General features: G+C 41.1%; 1 protein-coding gene across 4 annotated transcripts in view; it reads left to right on the top strand.

The window, feature by feature from the left end:
* The window catches only part of phkb (phosphorylase kinase, beta), an 89,191-nt gene extending 75,440 nt beyond the window's left edge, over nucleotides 1-13,751 (top strand). For 3 of the 4 annotated variants that reach the window (XM_079162458.1, XM_079162456.1, XM_079162457.1), the window contains 11 exons: nucleotides 2,580-2,638; nucleotides 3,262-3,424; nucleotides 4,246-4,327; nucleotides 4,657-4,714; nucleotides 4,819-4,909; nucleotides 8,379-8,584; nucleotides 9,288-9,422; nucleotides 9,756-9,885; nucleotides 11,209-11,316; nucleotides 11,415-11,555; nucleotides 11,901-13,751. In XM_079162458.1, coding sequence (XP_079018584.1) covers nucleotides 2,580-2,638; nucleotides 3,262-3,424; nucleotides 4,246-4,327; nucleotides 4,657-4,714; nucleotides 4,819-4,909; nucleotides 8,379-8,584; nucleotides 9,288-9,422; nucleotides 9,756-9,885; nucleotides 11,209-11,316; nucleotides 11,415-11,555; nucleotides 11,901-12,038 — 1,311 coding nt within the window. In that variant the 3' untranslated portion in view covers nucleotides 12,039-13,751. Of the gene's footprint in view, nucleotides 1-2,579; nucleotides 2,639-3,261; nucleotides 3,425-4,245; nucleotides 4,328-4,656; nucleotides 4,715-4,818; nucleotides 4,910-7,042; nucleotides 7,134-8,378; nucleotides 8,585-9,287; nucleotides 9,423-9,755; nucleotides 9,886-11,208; nucleotides 11,317-11,414; nucleotides 11,556-11,900 lie in introns of all 4 variants that reach the window. The other variant, XM_079162455.1, reaches the window with a different exon arrangement.
* Nucleotides 13,752-15,416: the final 1,665 nt, after the last annotated feature.

Below are 15,416 nucleotides of genomic sequence, written 5' to 3'. Positions count from 1 at the left end.
AAAGGAAAAAGAAGTGCAAGTTTTCCCGAATAACGGCATTTAAATAAAAATGCTAGCGTGGCTTATGATTGCCACAAAATCTAAGCGAATTAGGTATTTGGGCAATAAAATAAACATTATTAAAAATATAATAAAATATTGCCTTGTCCCTTTGAAAAGAATGGTAAAACAAGCTCAATTATTTTTGATATAAAAATGCAAATAATGCTGCACGACTTCCAGGACATAGATAAGATGAGACTGAACATCATGGGCAGTTTGAACTAAGTCCAAACCATTTTTCTTTTATCAGCAAAAAGGTTTTGCAGCCACGTCAGGTTACACTGATCTCCAGACAGGCTTCAGTTTGACTGATTTTATTTTCCTCAGCTGCGTGATAGGGTTTAATAAAGCACTGTTTGTTCGCTCTAGTAGTTGCCAAGGAGCTGAAAACACCTGCTTAGGAGGTTAAATAATTCAAGATGTACCGAGGAGGCACAACTATTGTGCCAACTTTACCTGCTCAGTAAACCCTTTAACACTTCCTACCCACCAGTGAATTGGATTTTAATCAATTTAATTTTTAACAGCATTTTTCAAAGAAATGATTGTCTCTCCAAATTGCTCCCAGAATACTTTCTGCTCATTTTATTGGGAGGACCAATGGTGTTAGGTCTTGTCACGATTGTCACAATTCCAAACAATACTGATTTACGACTGAATCAATCATTATTGTTTCTAAACTTTTGATTGTTTGCATATTGTGAAGGTGTTTCTTAGAAGGGCGGCTGTCAGGGGGAAAACCTGCCACCTGCTCTCTCCTGTTGGCTTCATATTACAGATGCAGGTTGCTTCATCTCTTTCTTCTGGAAAGAAAAAGTTTCCCAGAAGCCCCTCCTTCTTTAATTAGCATTACCTGTGTTTATCCATGTTTTTGACTTTGGTCTGTCATATTCATTTTGGTGAAACTGAATTGAGCTTTTGACGGTTTAAAGGGTGAGGCTTTTGTGACTTGCAAGGAATACCTTGGAATGATCTTGGGAGACAACAACAAATGAAATGGTGAATTCACAGATTCCAGGTTGATCATCAATCTTTCGTCCTGCGGAGAAGACCGTAGAGAAGCCTGAATCGACACTCAGTGCCAGTGTACATAAATTAATCCATCTACATTACTGGGTTATAGTGCCACAGACGCTATGAAAATAGCCGACTTACTTCAGCAGTTTTACTGAGAGGGTCAGACAGGTTCGTTGGTCACCAAGCCAGTGGAAGAACACAGCGCCACATTCCTTTAAAGCTGCTATAATCAATATGTTGGTTATTAACAATGGATCACATGCAACATGTAATGTGAAAGGTTCATAGTGTTGAAACCACGGAGAATTGTCAGCTCACTCAACTCTACGGAGCATTTGAGCATCTTTTAACTCAGCGTTTTGTGTTTACCGCCCCAACGTTACCGTTTGGTTCTCACCGTCTCGTCCACCTCAAACCCATCAGCAGAGTGTTCAGCGAGAAGCATTAAAATGCCAATTTACAAAAACAGAGCTAAACAGGGAGTGAGTTACATTCATCAGGTAGACACAAAGAAAACTGTAAATGAATGAAAATATGTCTATGCGTCTGTTGCTAGTCTCCACAATATGTCAGAGCTGTGTGTACAGCTGGTGTACACTGCCCCCAAGTGCTCAATCAATTAATGCAGTTTTAAACAAAGTAAAACCTTTCACATATGTATTGTGAGTGAGCATATATCATATTAAAATAGCCCATTTGATTTAACTCACTGGAATGTTCACGTCGGCATTCATGAATTTACTATTAGCCGTAAACATTTTACTGCAGCTAGTTCTTATTTTTCATGGCAGATGATATTTGTTTAGGACGCTGGATGTTGAACGCAATCAAGCAAAAAACAAAAAGGCCATGGTAGCTCTAGAATTATGTTCAAATATGGTAACTTAAGACTTATTTCCAACCCTGTCTTTTCTGCCACTGAGTCTGGTGTTCAGCAGAGACTTTCTCATATGATCTGTTTCTTTTGTTTTGCTCTAAAGTTCTTCCTTCCCTTCGCCTGTTTGCTATTCACTTCACAGCTTCGCTTCCAACAACTTTGAAACACTTCTCCTCTTCATCACCTCATTGTTATGGGGAGCAGGATGGCTCCTCTCCTTTGCCTCTTATTTTTGTTTTGGAGTTGACTTCAGTTGGAATGGCTAATATCACATTTAGACCACAGGAGCAGGTCGCATTGAACTGCGCTCTTTGCTCCCACACCGCTTTGCTTTCAAACTTTCTCCGTCTCAGACACCAGGTTGATACCGCTCCCATACACATTTCTAAAATGTGAAAGATTGAACTGAGTTCACACCTTACTACTCCATGTGTTCTGTGTTATCAACTGCATTGCTCAAACTATTGTTTTGTATACTGAGTCTCCCGACAAACCTCTCTGTGGTTTATAGAGCCGTGCTTTCTCACTTCCTGTATTTTTGTGCTTCTGAATTTGTGCCTTTAGACTATTTCTATGTTACTGTGCAAGAATAATCGTTTTGCAAATCATTGATACGTCCTTTTGTTTCTCATCGACCTATTAGACCCTGATATCTGGAGCAGTGGTGGAGCAGTTGGACTTCCTGCGCGTCAATGAGGCAGAGTAAGAGCTTCCTCTAGTGTTTGTACTTAATTAGGTCAGAGGTCAGTTTGACTGCTTGGCGGGATATTTTAAAGGATTTCCATGACAAATACATTTCAAATCTGAGGATTATTGGCATACAGTGTAGACACGTAGACTTGATTTAAAATGTTTTCAGGATCAAGAAATCAGTTTAGTGTATAATTAACAAAATGCCAATGGAATGATGACAGCAGTGTTTTGTTTCTTCATGTTGTGAAATGTTTCCAATGAGATAAAAGCAACCGCATGTGGAACTACCGTCTTCATACATTTAGTGTGTGTGTGTGTGTGTGTGTGTGTGTGTGTGTGTGTGTGTGTGTGTGTGTGTGTGTGTGTGCGTGTGTGTGTGTGTGTGTGTGTGTGTGTATGTGTGTGTGTGTGTGTGTGTTCATCCCAACAATGAGAATGTGATGAAAGGCCGCTGCTCCTGTGAGTCACAAGCTGCTGCCTGCTTCCTAAATGACCCTGAATAGACTGTCACTCAGCGCAATGAGGACGACAGGCTCTGCTTACAATTCATTTACACACACACACACACACACAAACACACACACAGAGATATAAATTACACATATAAATGGTACATCTGTGCATGTGCATAGGATCCCAGAGTTTAAGAGCTTTGAGGAGCTGGAGCTGCCGAAGCACTCCAAGGTGAAGAGACAGATGAGCACACCCAACGTCTCAGAACTGGAGCAGCAGCCAGAGATCAATGTGGAGGAGTGGCTGCTGAAGCCCACCCATGAGATCGTCCAGAAGTTCCACGTGAGTAGATCGGCCGTTCACAGCACGCAGAAAAATCTAAACCTTCATATTACTTCAAACATCTTCCTATTAACCAACACAACCCCAGGTTTCTTTTCTTTTCAGTAGGGGTAAGCAACTCTTTAATCCACTTCCAACTAGTCCACCTGCCTTCTCCTCAGAGAATTGCGAAAGGGGTTTCCTCATTATTTGTGTGGAAGATAACCTCTGTGCCCTCATTGTTTCCCCCTCTGTTGACTCTTTGACACACCCCGCTCTTGCCAACGCTCACTTGGCCACCTGTCACCTTATAGCATCTTATAAATATGTTAAAACATATATCCTCACGCCCACGCCTTCTGCAATTGTGGTTTGTTGAATCTATGAGGAATTCAGGACAGAAGACCGACTGAAAGTCTGAAAACCCAAATCCACATGTGTTATTAATTTTGTTTAGAATGTTAGTGGCCATATTGAAGATACCAAACCTAATATTCACTTAGTATTTCAAGCAAACAATTAATGATTTACCCCAATCCTCTTCTGACATGCTTAAAGGTGCTCTCTCTTCCATATTTTAGGCATGTTAAGGCTGCTATCAAATTTAAATGAGGCAATACACAAGGCAATTACTACAATTGCAAAATTCCAGAAAACAGTTTGGTTAATTAGTGCTTACTGTGAGCAGATAATATTACAGCGGTGCGCAATAAAGGTATCTTGAGCTTTAAATCTGTTGTTTGTATGCGTAACCAGGCTCATCTACCCTCTTGTCTGTGTGCGTGCGTGTGTGCATGTGTGTGTGTGTGTGTGTGTGTGTGTGTCTGTCTGTCATTTCCCAGGACTGCAACTGCTTGGCCAGTCAGGCTCAGCTTGCAGTCATCCTTCTGAGAAGAGAAGGACCAGACTTCCTTGCCAAAGATGGTAAGCACACACACATGCACACACTGAGAGTCGGTGAGCATCTTTAAGAACTAGTCACATGATGTACTGAAACAGAATAGCAGATCTTCAGAGTTTCCTTCTTAAAGGCAAAGGAAATCGCGTCAGAAGTGCGTTCATTTTATTCTTGTAAAACCCCTTTTTGGGGCCTTCATCAGTCCTGTAATCAGGTAGAAGTCTCGAGGAGGCTGTTGAATGTGTGGTAACGTCAGTTCTAATATACAAAGGATGAAGGGTACATTTGGATTTGACTGTATATGTCTTTATGGTCTTTTTTTAATGTCCAAACGCAAACATATTTGTGATTCCAGAGAACCTGATGGATGAACTGGAGAGAATCTACAGAAGAGCTGGCAGCAGAAAGCTTTGGTCTGATATTCCCACACATATACACAAATACTTAGACTGCTTGCACTGGTTGCAGCCACAAAGATCTTGTCTCATGTTTACACTTTAATCTGACTGAACTGTAGGAACGCAGTGCGTCATACTGCTGCCATTATCAGGAAGTTCGCCGGCTCTATAGCTCCTCACATCACCACAATACTGGTGCATGGTAAACAGGTAATTCCCCGGCAGAGATGGACTGAAGACTCTGCATGTTTTCTCCCAGTCAGCTGGCGAGCTAGCTGTCTTAACTTGAGAGCTGTGTGAGGGTTAGCCAGTCCTACTTTGTGATTCCTCAGAACCAACCAACCAACTAACTAATTAACAGCACTTTTTAAGTAAGAAAGAAGAATAACCAATATTCAAGGTTTGGATTGTTTTATGAAATATTTCAAAAAGTCTCCAATTTCTACTCTTTTATTATGTATATGAGTAAATTCATTTTTATTAAATAATTTGTAAAGAAAAGTTTCTAAAAATGGTATGAAAACCTTCAAAGGAAGTTAATACTGACTGTACTTATTATTACTTATTAGTCAGGCATCTTTTGTGTGTAAAACTAATATTTAATTGTCCATTAGTCACCCTGGTAACAGGAGGTGTGATGCAGTCGTTGGCTCATGTCTTAGCATCTTGCTAAAATTCTGTCTAAACCACTAAGTTTAGCCTAATAAGGTGGCTAACATTCACACAGTTGGGAGTTTGGCCAAGCTAGCAGGCCCATTGACTCAGATGTGTTCAGGAGCTTGTCGTCGGTGTTTGCTTCCCTTCCATTAACCATCGCAGAGGCTGGACCCCACGTTTCTGCTACCGCAACGTCACCCGCTGCAATAAGGCCAAGTATACGCCAAATGAAATAGAATTTGCCTATTTGTTAAGGCACTGTGAGTGCCTTTACACTCGCTGTTTCATCAAGGGCATCCATGCTCGATGGAGGAGCTTGATTGTTGCTTTGGGAGCAGACACCATTCGCACATTCATCACAACAAAGTAATATTAGAGCAAATGTATTTAGTTTGGTGTATACCGCTGGCCTCACTCACCTAGAATTGATCCATTACTTCCGATGGTTTGTCCATGGTTTGATTTGAATTTGTGCCACCGTGACATTACATCACATTCATTTAGCTTTTATCCAAAGCGACTTACAATAAGTGCATTCAACCTGACCGACACGACAGCTTTTATTATATGCTGTTTTATGAATGAATAGGATTTTAGCAGAGAGAAATTTGATTATGCCAAACTGCCCAAAAAAGAGAAAAGCCTGGAGAGTGGATTCCAACTTGCTTGGGACATAGCATCAATACTGAGTTTAATTTACTCTCTCATTTACCGAACATGGACCAGGAAGTAAAGCTTGAAATAGGTTCCCCAACAAAGCATCAGAGGATCGACACCACGCCATGCCTTCTAAACATTAAGGCTTTGTTGCGTTTTGATTCATCATGCTCAAGATGTGCCTTTGTAGCTCCACAGGTGCAGGAACTGAATAACTACACACACTCACACACCAAAATAGAGTTGTATATAATAGCATATTGTAAGAGGAGTTTGTGCTGATTGTATTCATGACTCCCTTAATGAAATGATTTAATTTGATCATTGCTTCTGTGAGGATGGCTTCAACCCTGTGTGTGTCTATAGCAACCCTGGCTGTGGGCTACCATGGGATGATTATGAATATTCATTTGTGTTGCTTTTTCCCTCATAGGATTCCTGCAGGCGAGGGGAGAAATTAGTGAACATTAAAATATTTCAGTGGAAAGCCAACCTTTTATTTGGGCATTCAATAACTAAATCAATTAATTAGGATTGGGACTTACACATTTATTATTTCTGAGATTGGTAGCAGTCCTCAGTCAGGTTTGAATTAAACAAATAGTTGGTGCCTTATTTATTATATATTTAATTAAATTCTGATGTTTCAATAGTAATTGGATTTCAAATGTGGGGCCATTAAACTGCCATAATAAGAAAATGAAGCAACTGTCAATGGCACCTGGGGACAGCATCTTGCCTTTTCATCTTGTTAGTGAAATACCTATATTTTTAATAATGCCCGATGAAATGTTTGAGTTGTGGTACTTTATTTGGCCGCTGTACTCAGTATGCTCCACATGTTCCAATTCCTCAACTGAACTGTCACGTACAGCAGAGAATATGTTCTCTGCTGTACGTGACAGTTCAGTTGAGGAATTGGATCCTTAGCCTTGTAAAAATGAAGAAAAAGATGTAATCTTCTAAAGCACTACCTGTTAGTTATCTGTCATGACGTCAAGAATGTTCTTGTGTCTTTTCGCCCACTAGGTCTGTTGTCCGTCTTGCTGCCAGTCTCTTAACTAAGCTAGTGGACAGCCTTGCCCCCAGTATTACTAGTGTTTTAGTGCATGGCAAGCAGGTAAGTTGATACACAGAGCGCAGGGCCTGAGTAGTTTAGCGTAACTATCCCGTCTGTACAAATTATTTGGGGTTATTTTGGGAAAATGGCATGTCGGGACAATGATTTTAATGTTCACTGATTAAAAGAAAAGAAATTGGTAATAGATGATTATGAGCTTCTCGTGCTGTAATCCTGTGGGAGTTCCTTTGGCTAGCTGCATGCTCACATTCCCCATCACAGCCTTTGTGTGTGCATCAAAGCTGTAATTGTAGCGAGGCTGCCAGTGTGACCAGCGCAGAATCCTAATATGCACCGTGTCCACGTGTCTGGACACACGCCATGTGCCGATTGACGTACCGTGACCCGTGAATTTGTCTGGTGCCTCTCCCTCGCTCTGGACGGGGTTCGGTGCATCATTTCCTGTCAAGTGTTACTCAGAGATTAGTCTCCTCTCGAGAGTGTCGGTTATCTCGCCTCGTTTTTGCCCTTCTGAACAGTTTTAAGCATTTCATTATGCTGAAGTAGCTCAAGGTGTGAATCTGCATATAGATTGCTTACCAGAGGGATCGCTCCTCTCAACATGATTGGAAAAGCTGATTTAAGATTTGAGACGGCTGTGTTCCTCTGCTTACAATAACAGCTCAGTTGGAAGAAATAAGAGGCACCACCCCATTTAGGTGTATTCTCACTGGTTTTGTTAACATTTCTTGTCAATAGTCAAACTCAACGATGTATTTCCCCTGGGTCCTTACCAGACTTCATTTCCAGCTCCAGGCCGTTCTTTGCTCAGTGACAATCAGTTCAGATGTAAAGATGAATAATACGGCTTCAAAGTGCTGGGTTTCATCAGCTGAAGGCAAGGATAAAAGTGTTTCCTCCCATCTGGAAGATTGGTTAGGTGTAATTTTCATGAAATGCCTTTCAGATGAAACAAAATACAAAAGAGTCATCTTGTGATTTGTATTTTTTTTTTTCCCCACTCCTTTTTATGTGGCTCTGGTAGAGGAGGCCAATTTTAGAGATATGAAACAAAGATACTTATAGGAATTGCACCTTGGAGGAGGTACTGTGTGTGCACATGCTGTTCTACGCATGAACACACTTTCACACACGTGCACAAGCATATGACACACATGCTCACAAAAGCTTAGATATATTTCACACAGTTATTCTGCAGTGCAGAGAACATTCTAACTATGTGGTGTCGGTGTATGCTCTCTTTCCCTGGTTGTGCGCGCATGTGTCGTTGCCTGTGATTGCTAGGTGACTCTCGGCCTATTCGGGCAAGAAGAAGAGGTGATCTCCAACCCGCTGTCGCCAGGGGTGATCCAGGGCATCATCTACAGCAGGTGCGCCCCTCAAGGTGGGGAGCGCGAGGCCGTGCTTCAGCAGGAACTGGTCATTCATATCGGATGGATTATCTCCAACAGCCCAGAGCTGTTCAGCGGCATGCTCAAGATCAGAGTCGGGTACGACAAATTCAGGTTCAGGATGGTTGGATCAGTGCACATTTAGTCATGCAGTATGAACTCTTTAATGTAATTCTCCTACGCTGCCTTTCAGACCACTCAGCAGAACATGAAGAATTCAATGAATATTAGCATCGGTTGAGGCTGCAGTTTTTCCTCAGTTTATTATATTATATTCGTAAGTTAGCCGATCAAAACGCCTTGATTTCAAATATCTGCGTCAATACAGGGTTTTTTATGCTTCAAAGGAACCTCGCAGCAGTTCTCTTAGAAGTGGACTGAGACTCACTTTAAAGGCTCGCTTTGCACTAAATGGATAAATGTCCCTGAATTTTTAACAAATTTATCCAATAATTCTGTCTGGAAAATCAAAACCCAACTGGAAATTCTGTTCCAGCAGCGTTGTCAGACCAACTAGCTGTTTTTATCCGTTTGTCTTTAACTTTTTCTCTGACTATATAGAAAAGGTATTACATTTAATAAGAAACTTGGTGGCACAGAGAAGCATTACTGAAGAAAGGACACTATTTTGAACGTGTTCATCCTTGTTCAGACAAAGTGACCACGCCCCCTGTGAGCTGTATATAGGGATGAATTCTGTGGTGGTCAACAGCGTGTGTGTGTGTGTGTGTGTGTGTGTGTGTGTGTGTGTGTGTGTGTGTGTGTGTGTGTGCGTGTGTGTGTGTGTACTGTGGATTTCCAGATGGATTGTTCAGGCCATGAAACACGAGCTGAAGATCAGGGGGGGAGACATGCCAGCTCAGGACATCTACCAGCTCTCCCCCAGCGACATCAAGCAGCTCCTGCTGGACGTCCTGCAGCCACAACACACCGGCAGGTACTCTACAAAGTCACGCTATCGAGAACACAGCCTGCGCCTTCTCATCTTTTTCTACTCCCAAAAGTGCCTTTGGAGACGCAATGTCGTTATCTTAATGCATTCACTTGTTTAATCTTTTTAGGTTTAATTATTTAATCTTCCGTCTACATCCATATCTTACTATCTCCTGCTACCGCAACCCAATTTCAAAATGGGAATTATTACATTTTTATCATATCCAATCTAATCTAATACACATAGACAATTTCCTCTGGAACAACGGCTGTTAACATCATACATCCCCAGTCTCTATAACCCGGTTCATCAGTTTCACCCTTGCTTTGGCCTCAGGTCTTGGCTGAACAAGCGTCAGATCGATGGCTCTCTGAACAGGACCCCTCTGGGCTTTTATGATCGTGTGTGGCAGATCCTGGAGAGGACCCCCAACGGTTTTATGGTGGCCGGGACTCACCTCCCACAGGTAACTGCCTCCCCTGACACTGCTGCAGAATAAACACTGATCGATGCCGTGTAATGAATTGCAATGTGTTCTTTATTAACAGACACGTGTGTGCCTCACAGTCGCCGATCTCTATGTTTTGCTGTCTTTTAAAGAACACCTAACAAGTTCTGTTTCACAAAACAGTGTTGCTCGCATATATTAGTTGGTTCAAGTACTGGTAACAGTGTCAAACATGGATCGGATATTAACATCTGAGCTTTTCCTACTATGGCAAGTCATGTTTGCAGTGAATGCTTTTTGGCTGGCTGTTCATTGCTACATCTATTTGTCCGTAGGTTTACTTAAAAGCAGAAAGAATAGATTTTTCGATATAGACTTTACAAAAATAATCCCTCTCGATCATCACTTATGACCCACTCGAAGTTTGTGGCATTGTCTGTGCATTCAGACAAACCCTGCCCTCTGCCTCTGTATTTTCTTATTTTGCTGTGTTTGGGACATTTCTGGGCATCAACCTCTTTAAGAACGTAGCGACCAGGTGCCAGGTTGTAAGCATGCATCCAAATCTACAGACATAGCAGACACAGCGCCAAAATAACGCAAATATATCGAGGCGAAACACCAAGTGGGTAAAGCTCGTTTCAAAACGAGAGTGAATCAGGGGCTCGGCTTTCACCTGCTGGCCAGCACCCGAACACAAACCGTGGTCAGGGGGCCGTAGGCTCCTGTTGTCATTGTGCCAGGGAGGAGGGGCCAACAAAGTTATGTTAACAAACCACAACCATGGACTGTATATAAGAAATAGACGAAGTCACTGCGACCGTGAGTTTGTTTTTTATCTGGAGCATCAACTCAAGAAATGTTTATTGGATGCTTATTAGGATTTTCAACCATCCAATATACATTAGCTTCTCCCCCAAAATAATCCTGTTCAAACTACATTGTATATTGATATATAAAGACTCTTGATTTCTAAATTAATTTAGTTTTTCAAATAATCTAACAATACATTCAGTTCTATATCGCTTTAGATATTTGAGGACCATATCCTTACTTTCTCTACATCTCTCATAATCTGCCTGGAAAGAGAGATTGCTCAGCTAACGGAACAAATGAGGACTTGTTTTAATACGTACTTGCAGATACTCAGGTTACTGGTGAACAGGAGATCCCACAACCCTCTGCCTCTCTCATGCTCGCAGTGATGGAATCAGATCATTCAGTGTGACACTTAATAATCAGGACAAAATAATGAAAGAGTTTAATTAAAACAGCCCTGTGATGATGTTTTACGGCTCATAAACACACGCAGGACATACACAATGAACTGTCTCTTTGCAGCAACCGACACTGTCTGACATGACCATGTATGAGATGAACTTCTCCCTGCTGGTGGAGGACACGTTGAAGAACATCATCCTGCCTGAGTACAGACAGATCATAGTAGAGGTAAATTCTTTGTGGTCACGACTGAGGTTTAGACATTTAAACAAAGAGAATGCTCCGTTCTTAGTGTCTGACGTGTCCTGTCTCCACTGTGTGAGTAGTTGCTGATGGTGGTGTCCATAGTGCTGGAGAGAAACCCGGAGCTGGAGTTCGGCGAAGAGTTGGATCTGGACGGTTTGGTGAAGGAAGCCTTCAGCGATTTCCAGAAGGATCGCGGACACTCCGAAGGCATAGAGAAACAGGTAGAGTGGCTTCCTTCTAGGCTGTAACCGATACAACATCTTCTCACTTGAATGCGACCTGATTGTCAACCACAACATTATCTCATCACCTTTCCAGATCAATGTACTCCCAAACTTTGAGCTTCTGTTCCAGCCATACACTGATAATTTAACAAAAGCGGTGGCTTAATTAAAAGGTGTTCAAAAGCCAAATAGAAACATACTGCCATTGTTTTATTTTTTTAATTTGTGAGATATGTTCCTGCCAGAAAGTTGTTTTTTTTAGTTTCAGCATATCATTAAATAAATAACTTTTATAATACTTTTATAAATCCTTGAAAGCACTTTTCATCTGTGCCCCTGCAGAGTGACATGGAGGTATTTTACAACACGCCAGCGGTCGGAAAGAGAGGCACCTCCAGCTACCTGACCAAGGCAGTCATGATCCTGTTGCTGCAAGGGGATTTCAAGCCCTGCAAGGACGACCCATGCTCTGTTAGCTAGATTTACAGTGCTTTGACCCCTAAGCCCAGCCTGCTGCAGTGTAGTCATCAAACGGTCTGGCAGGGGCCTCTGAGTATCCATCTCGTGTATTCAGTAGATAACCTCTAACCTCTCCAATCCTCCCTTTGGCAGGACTCTGTCCGCTCCTGCATGCTACATTTTTGCTGAATAAAAGCAATAAAAGCTGTAAGCAGAAGCCTCGAATGGCATAGATTAGCATGTCTGCAGTTTGCTCCAGTGGGTAACATACATCCACCAGTCCAGTTTACGATACAAACAAATGTTGAAGATTGGAGAGAAATACTCACAATATCACCAGGGCCTTGTTTCTTTTATCTCTACACATTGTTGTTCTGTATCCCAACTGTACTGTGTAAAAATGTATTTGAGTTACATTGAATTTGCTCTAGTTCTTTATTAGCATTGGTGGCTAGTCATGTCAAATGCCACATAACTAGCTAGCTGTTCTCTTTACCTGGATGCCGTAGGTTAGTCTGTCTGCACTTTGTTCCAAGGCCTAATGTACTACACATCCACCAGGTGTGACCACTAGCACCTAGACCCTTGCTTAACCTTTACACTTCTTTTTGTTGCCAGGACTCAGTCTCCCAGCTGTTTTATGTATTCAAATTATTTTTATAGTGTTTTAAATTACCATCGGTGGCTAGCTATTTATGTCAAAATGGCACATAGCCACCTACTGTTATCTTGCCCTTTCTCCAATAATAAGTATTTTCTCTAAAAGCATCAAAATAAAAACTAATTGAAGGAATTATCCTATTGTAGCTTAGCATAAAAACTGAATGGGGGAACAGGCAGTTTCATGTTTAGCTTACAGGACATGAGAGTGGTATCAACCTTCTCATCTAATTCTCTGTCATGAACTGAATCAGCGTATTTCAGGAAATTACTTTCTTAAATTTTTGGTTTTGCTTAGAAATTAAATTGAAATGTTTTGTATTCTGGTTCTTAGGTATTCAATGCCATAATTAACCATTAGCACAGATGTAAGCTATGCCTCACCAGCAATACCGTTTAGCTGTTGCATAGCAGTTAGACAGTACACGGTCACGTCGTATATTGAGAGGTGTGGTTCTCAAATCAATGCATTTGGCTCCCAGGGGTCTGAAATATGCGTCATATATCACCAGATATAAAAGTTGATAAGTCTGTCATTATTTCATACATGAGCTATCAGTATAAATATATGAATCTGTATCTGGTTACCCTCTTCTAAACAATTTGTGGGTCTTTGGCATTTGGCAGTTTTGAGAACCAGAGAGATATTTTAAATTTTATAGTGAATTACTATTAGTTAGTCTTTTTGAAGTTTGTTCTACTACGTTGAGTTTCTCTTTGTGGAACGCTGTGTCCTCTTACCTCTATGCATGCACAGTCTGCCGCATGACCATAGGTACTGTTTGGCATAATCATCGTGACGGTTTCTCTGAATGTTATAGGCTACAAAAGAGAGTTTATTTTGCACAATAAGGCTCTGCGTGACAATGACTTCTGCTCATCTGTAGTCCTGAAACTGAGGATCCTTTAGAAAATACCTGCTGAATGTGGGCAACAGTAAACACCGCTGTCATCTTTAGGTAGATAGGTAATGAATATCATTACCGCCCAATCATGTCACTGTGTGTGTGTGTGTGTGTGTATTTTTAATTCAATACTGTAGTTTTAAAGAATAAAGTTATCCTAGAAACTATAGACATTTCCCTCTGTGTCCCTTTACAATCACTGTTATAAACGGTATCTGTGAATGTGTAAAAAAGTGTGTTTTGCATTATGCTGGAACATCTCCCCTTTTCTTTTACAGTGGGAATATGAAATACAGACATATAATCGCTTCACATGAAGCAACAAATTCTTCTTGCTTGACTGAAACAGCAGCAGAAATGGAGCGTGTCTGCTACAGCCTTGAGTGGTGCGTTTGGCATCTGAATCAGATTCTACCAGTTACACTTATGTTGCCCGAACCCCCTTATCAATCTGCATCTCAGCGCTAAGGCTGTGTGTGCTGTCTGCAACACTGACTACCTGACTGGCAGAGAGAGGTGGAGAGGTGGGCGAGAGTCAGATGAGAAGATAAATGAGCTCTGCCTCACAATCAATATATTCAAATCAACTTGCATGCTAGTGACAAGAGATCTTGCCTGTCTTGTTAAATTAAATCTCTTCTTCACCGAGAAGAATCCAAAAGAAATTAGTTTTTAGGTTAAAGCTATACGAAGAACTGTCATTCTGTGTTGATTGTGTTGGTCCCTGTGGACTCAAGGGTTATTGTTTCCAAGCACGAGAGTCCCCTAGAAAAAGCAATATGGCCTGGACCTCCAGCAGAAACTGGAGTCTGAGCTAAGGCAGTTTCTGGTGAACCTGCATCCTGTAAATAGTTCTGTCTGAATTTGGGAATCTGACCCGATGACATGCATTAAGAATTACCCGCTACAGGTCTCGTTTCCTTATGTGGGTCGTATTGAGGCATTGCACACTCTGAACCCCGGGGCGTGTTTCACTCATGTCACATTTTTCTCGCTGTGGCCTTGAGTTTCACTGCAATAAGTCCTGCACCTCTATGGACAACCATGGCTAGAAGTGGAGATAACAAACAAATGTATTTTGCATAGTACAGTATAACAAAATTACAATGCGATAAATCATTAAAAAAAATAAACAACACAAAGTTGAATTTCTTTGATCATTTATTTTACAGAAATTGGAAAACATCAGAATCTTTACATACAACTTGTTTCCAAGTTGCCACAAGTGTTACCAATGTTGGAAAAAAGAGCTGCTGTTCACTGTTTTATATCCTCTACTTACAACCTCTCCTGTCCTCTCCTCAATGCAATGTGTTCAGCTGAAGATTCACAGACGTTTTGTCACGTGACTGTTGGTCTCAGGTGAGTCAATCACGACTTCCTAGTTGCGCTGAGGAGCGCAGAATTTCATGTTTTTTACAGGATTTGGTTACTTTAAACGGTTTATTTTATTTTTTTTAAGCTTGGTGATTGTTTATAGAAAACATGCTTTACCATCCCGCCAGTAAGTTTTGGGGTTCAGAGGGTTAAATCAAGACTACTTCATAGCCAGTAAAAACTATACTATAGTAACTTTAAGTAAGGGATCTCAAAAAGGGTTTAAGTTGTTTTCATATCTATGTTTGAATTTACTCTTGTAGCATATGTGTTGCTAATTAGCTGTACTAATAGTAATGTCAGATAAAGAATCATGTTTTTTGTGGGTTTCTTTTTTTTAGAAAGGACCTAGCCCCACAGGAACTCAGGATATATTAGCCTCTGCTGCTTCAATTTAGGCAATTATTTTGTTTTGATCTCACTCATCACCCAATGAGTGCAACACTAAATAAAGAAA

This window comes from Pholis gunnellus, assembly GCF_910591455.1.
Source record: "Pholis gunnellus genome assembly, chromosome: 1".
Lineage (NCBI taxonomy): Eukaryota > Metazoa > Chordata > Actinopteri > Perciformes > Pholidae > Pholis > Pholis gunnellus.
This window is presented reverse-complemented; position numbering and strand designations above follow the sequence as displayed.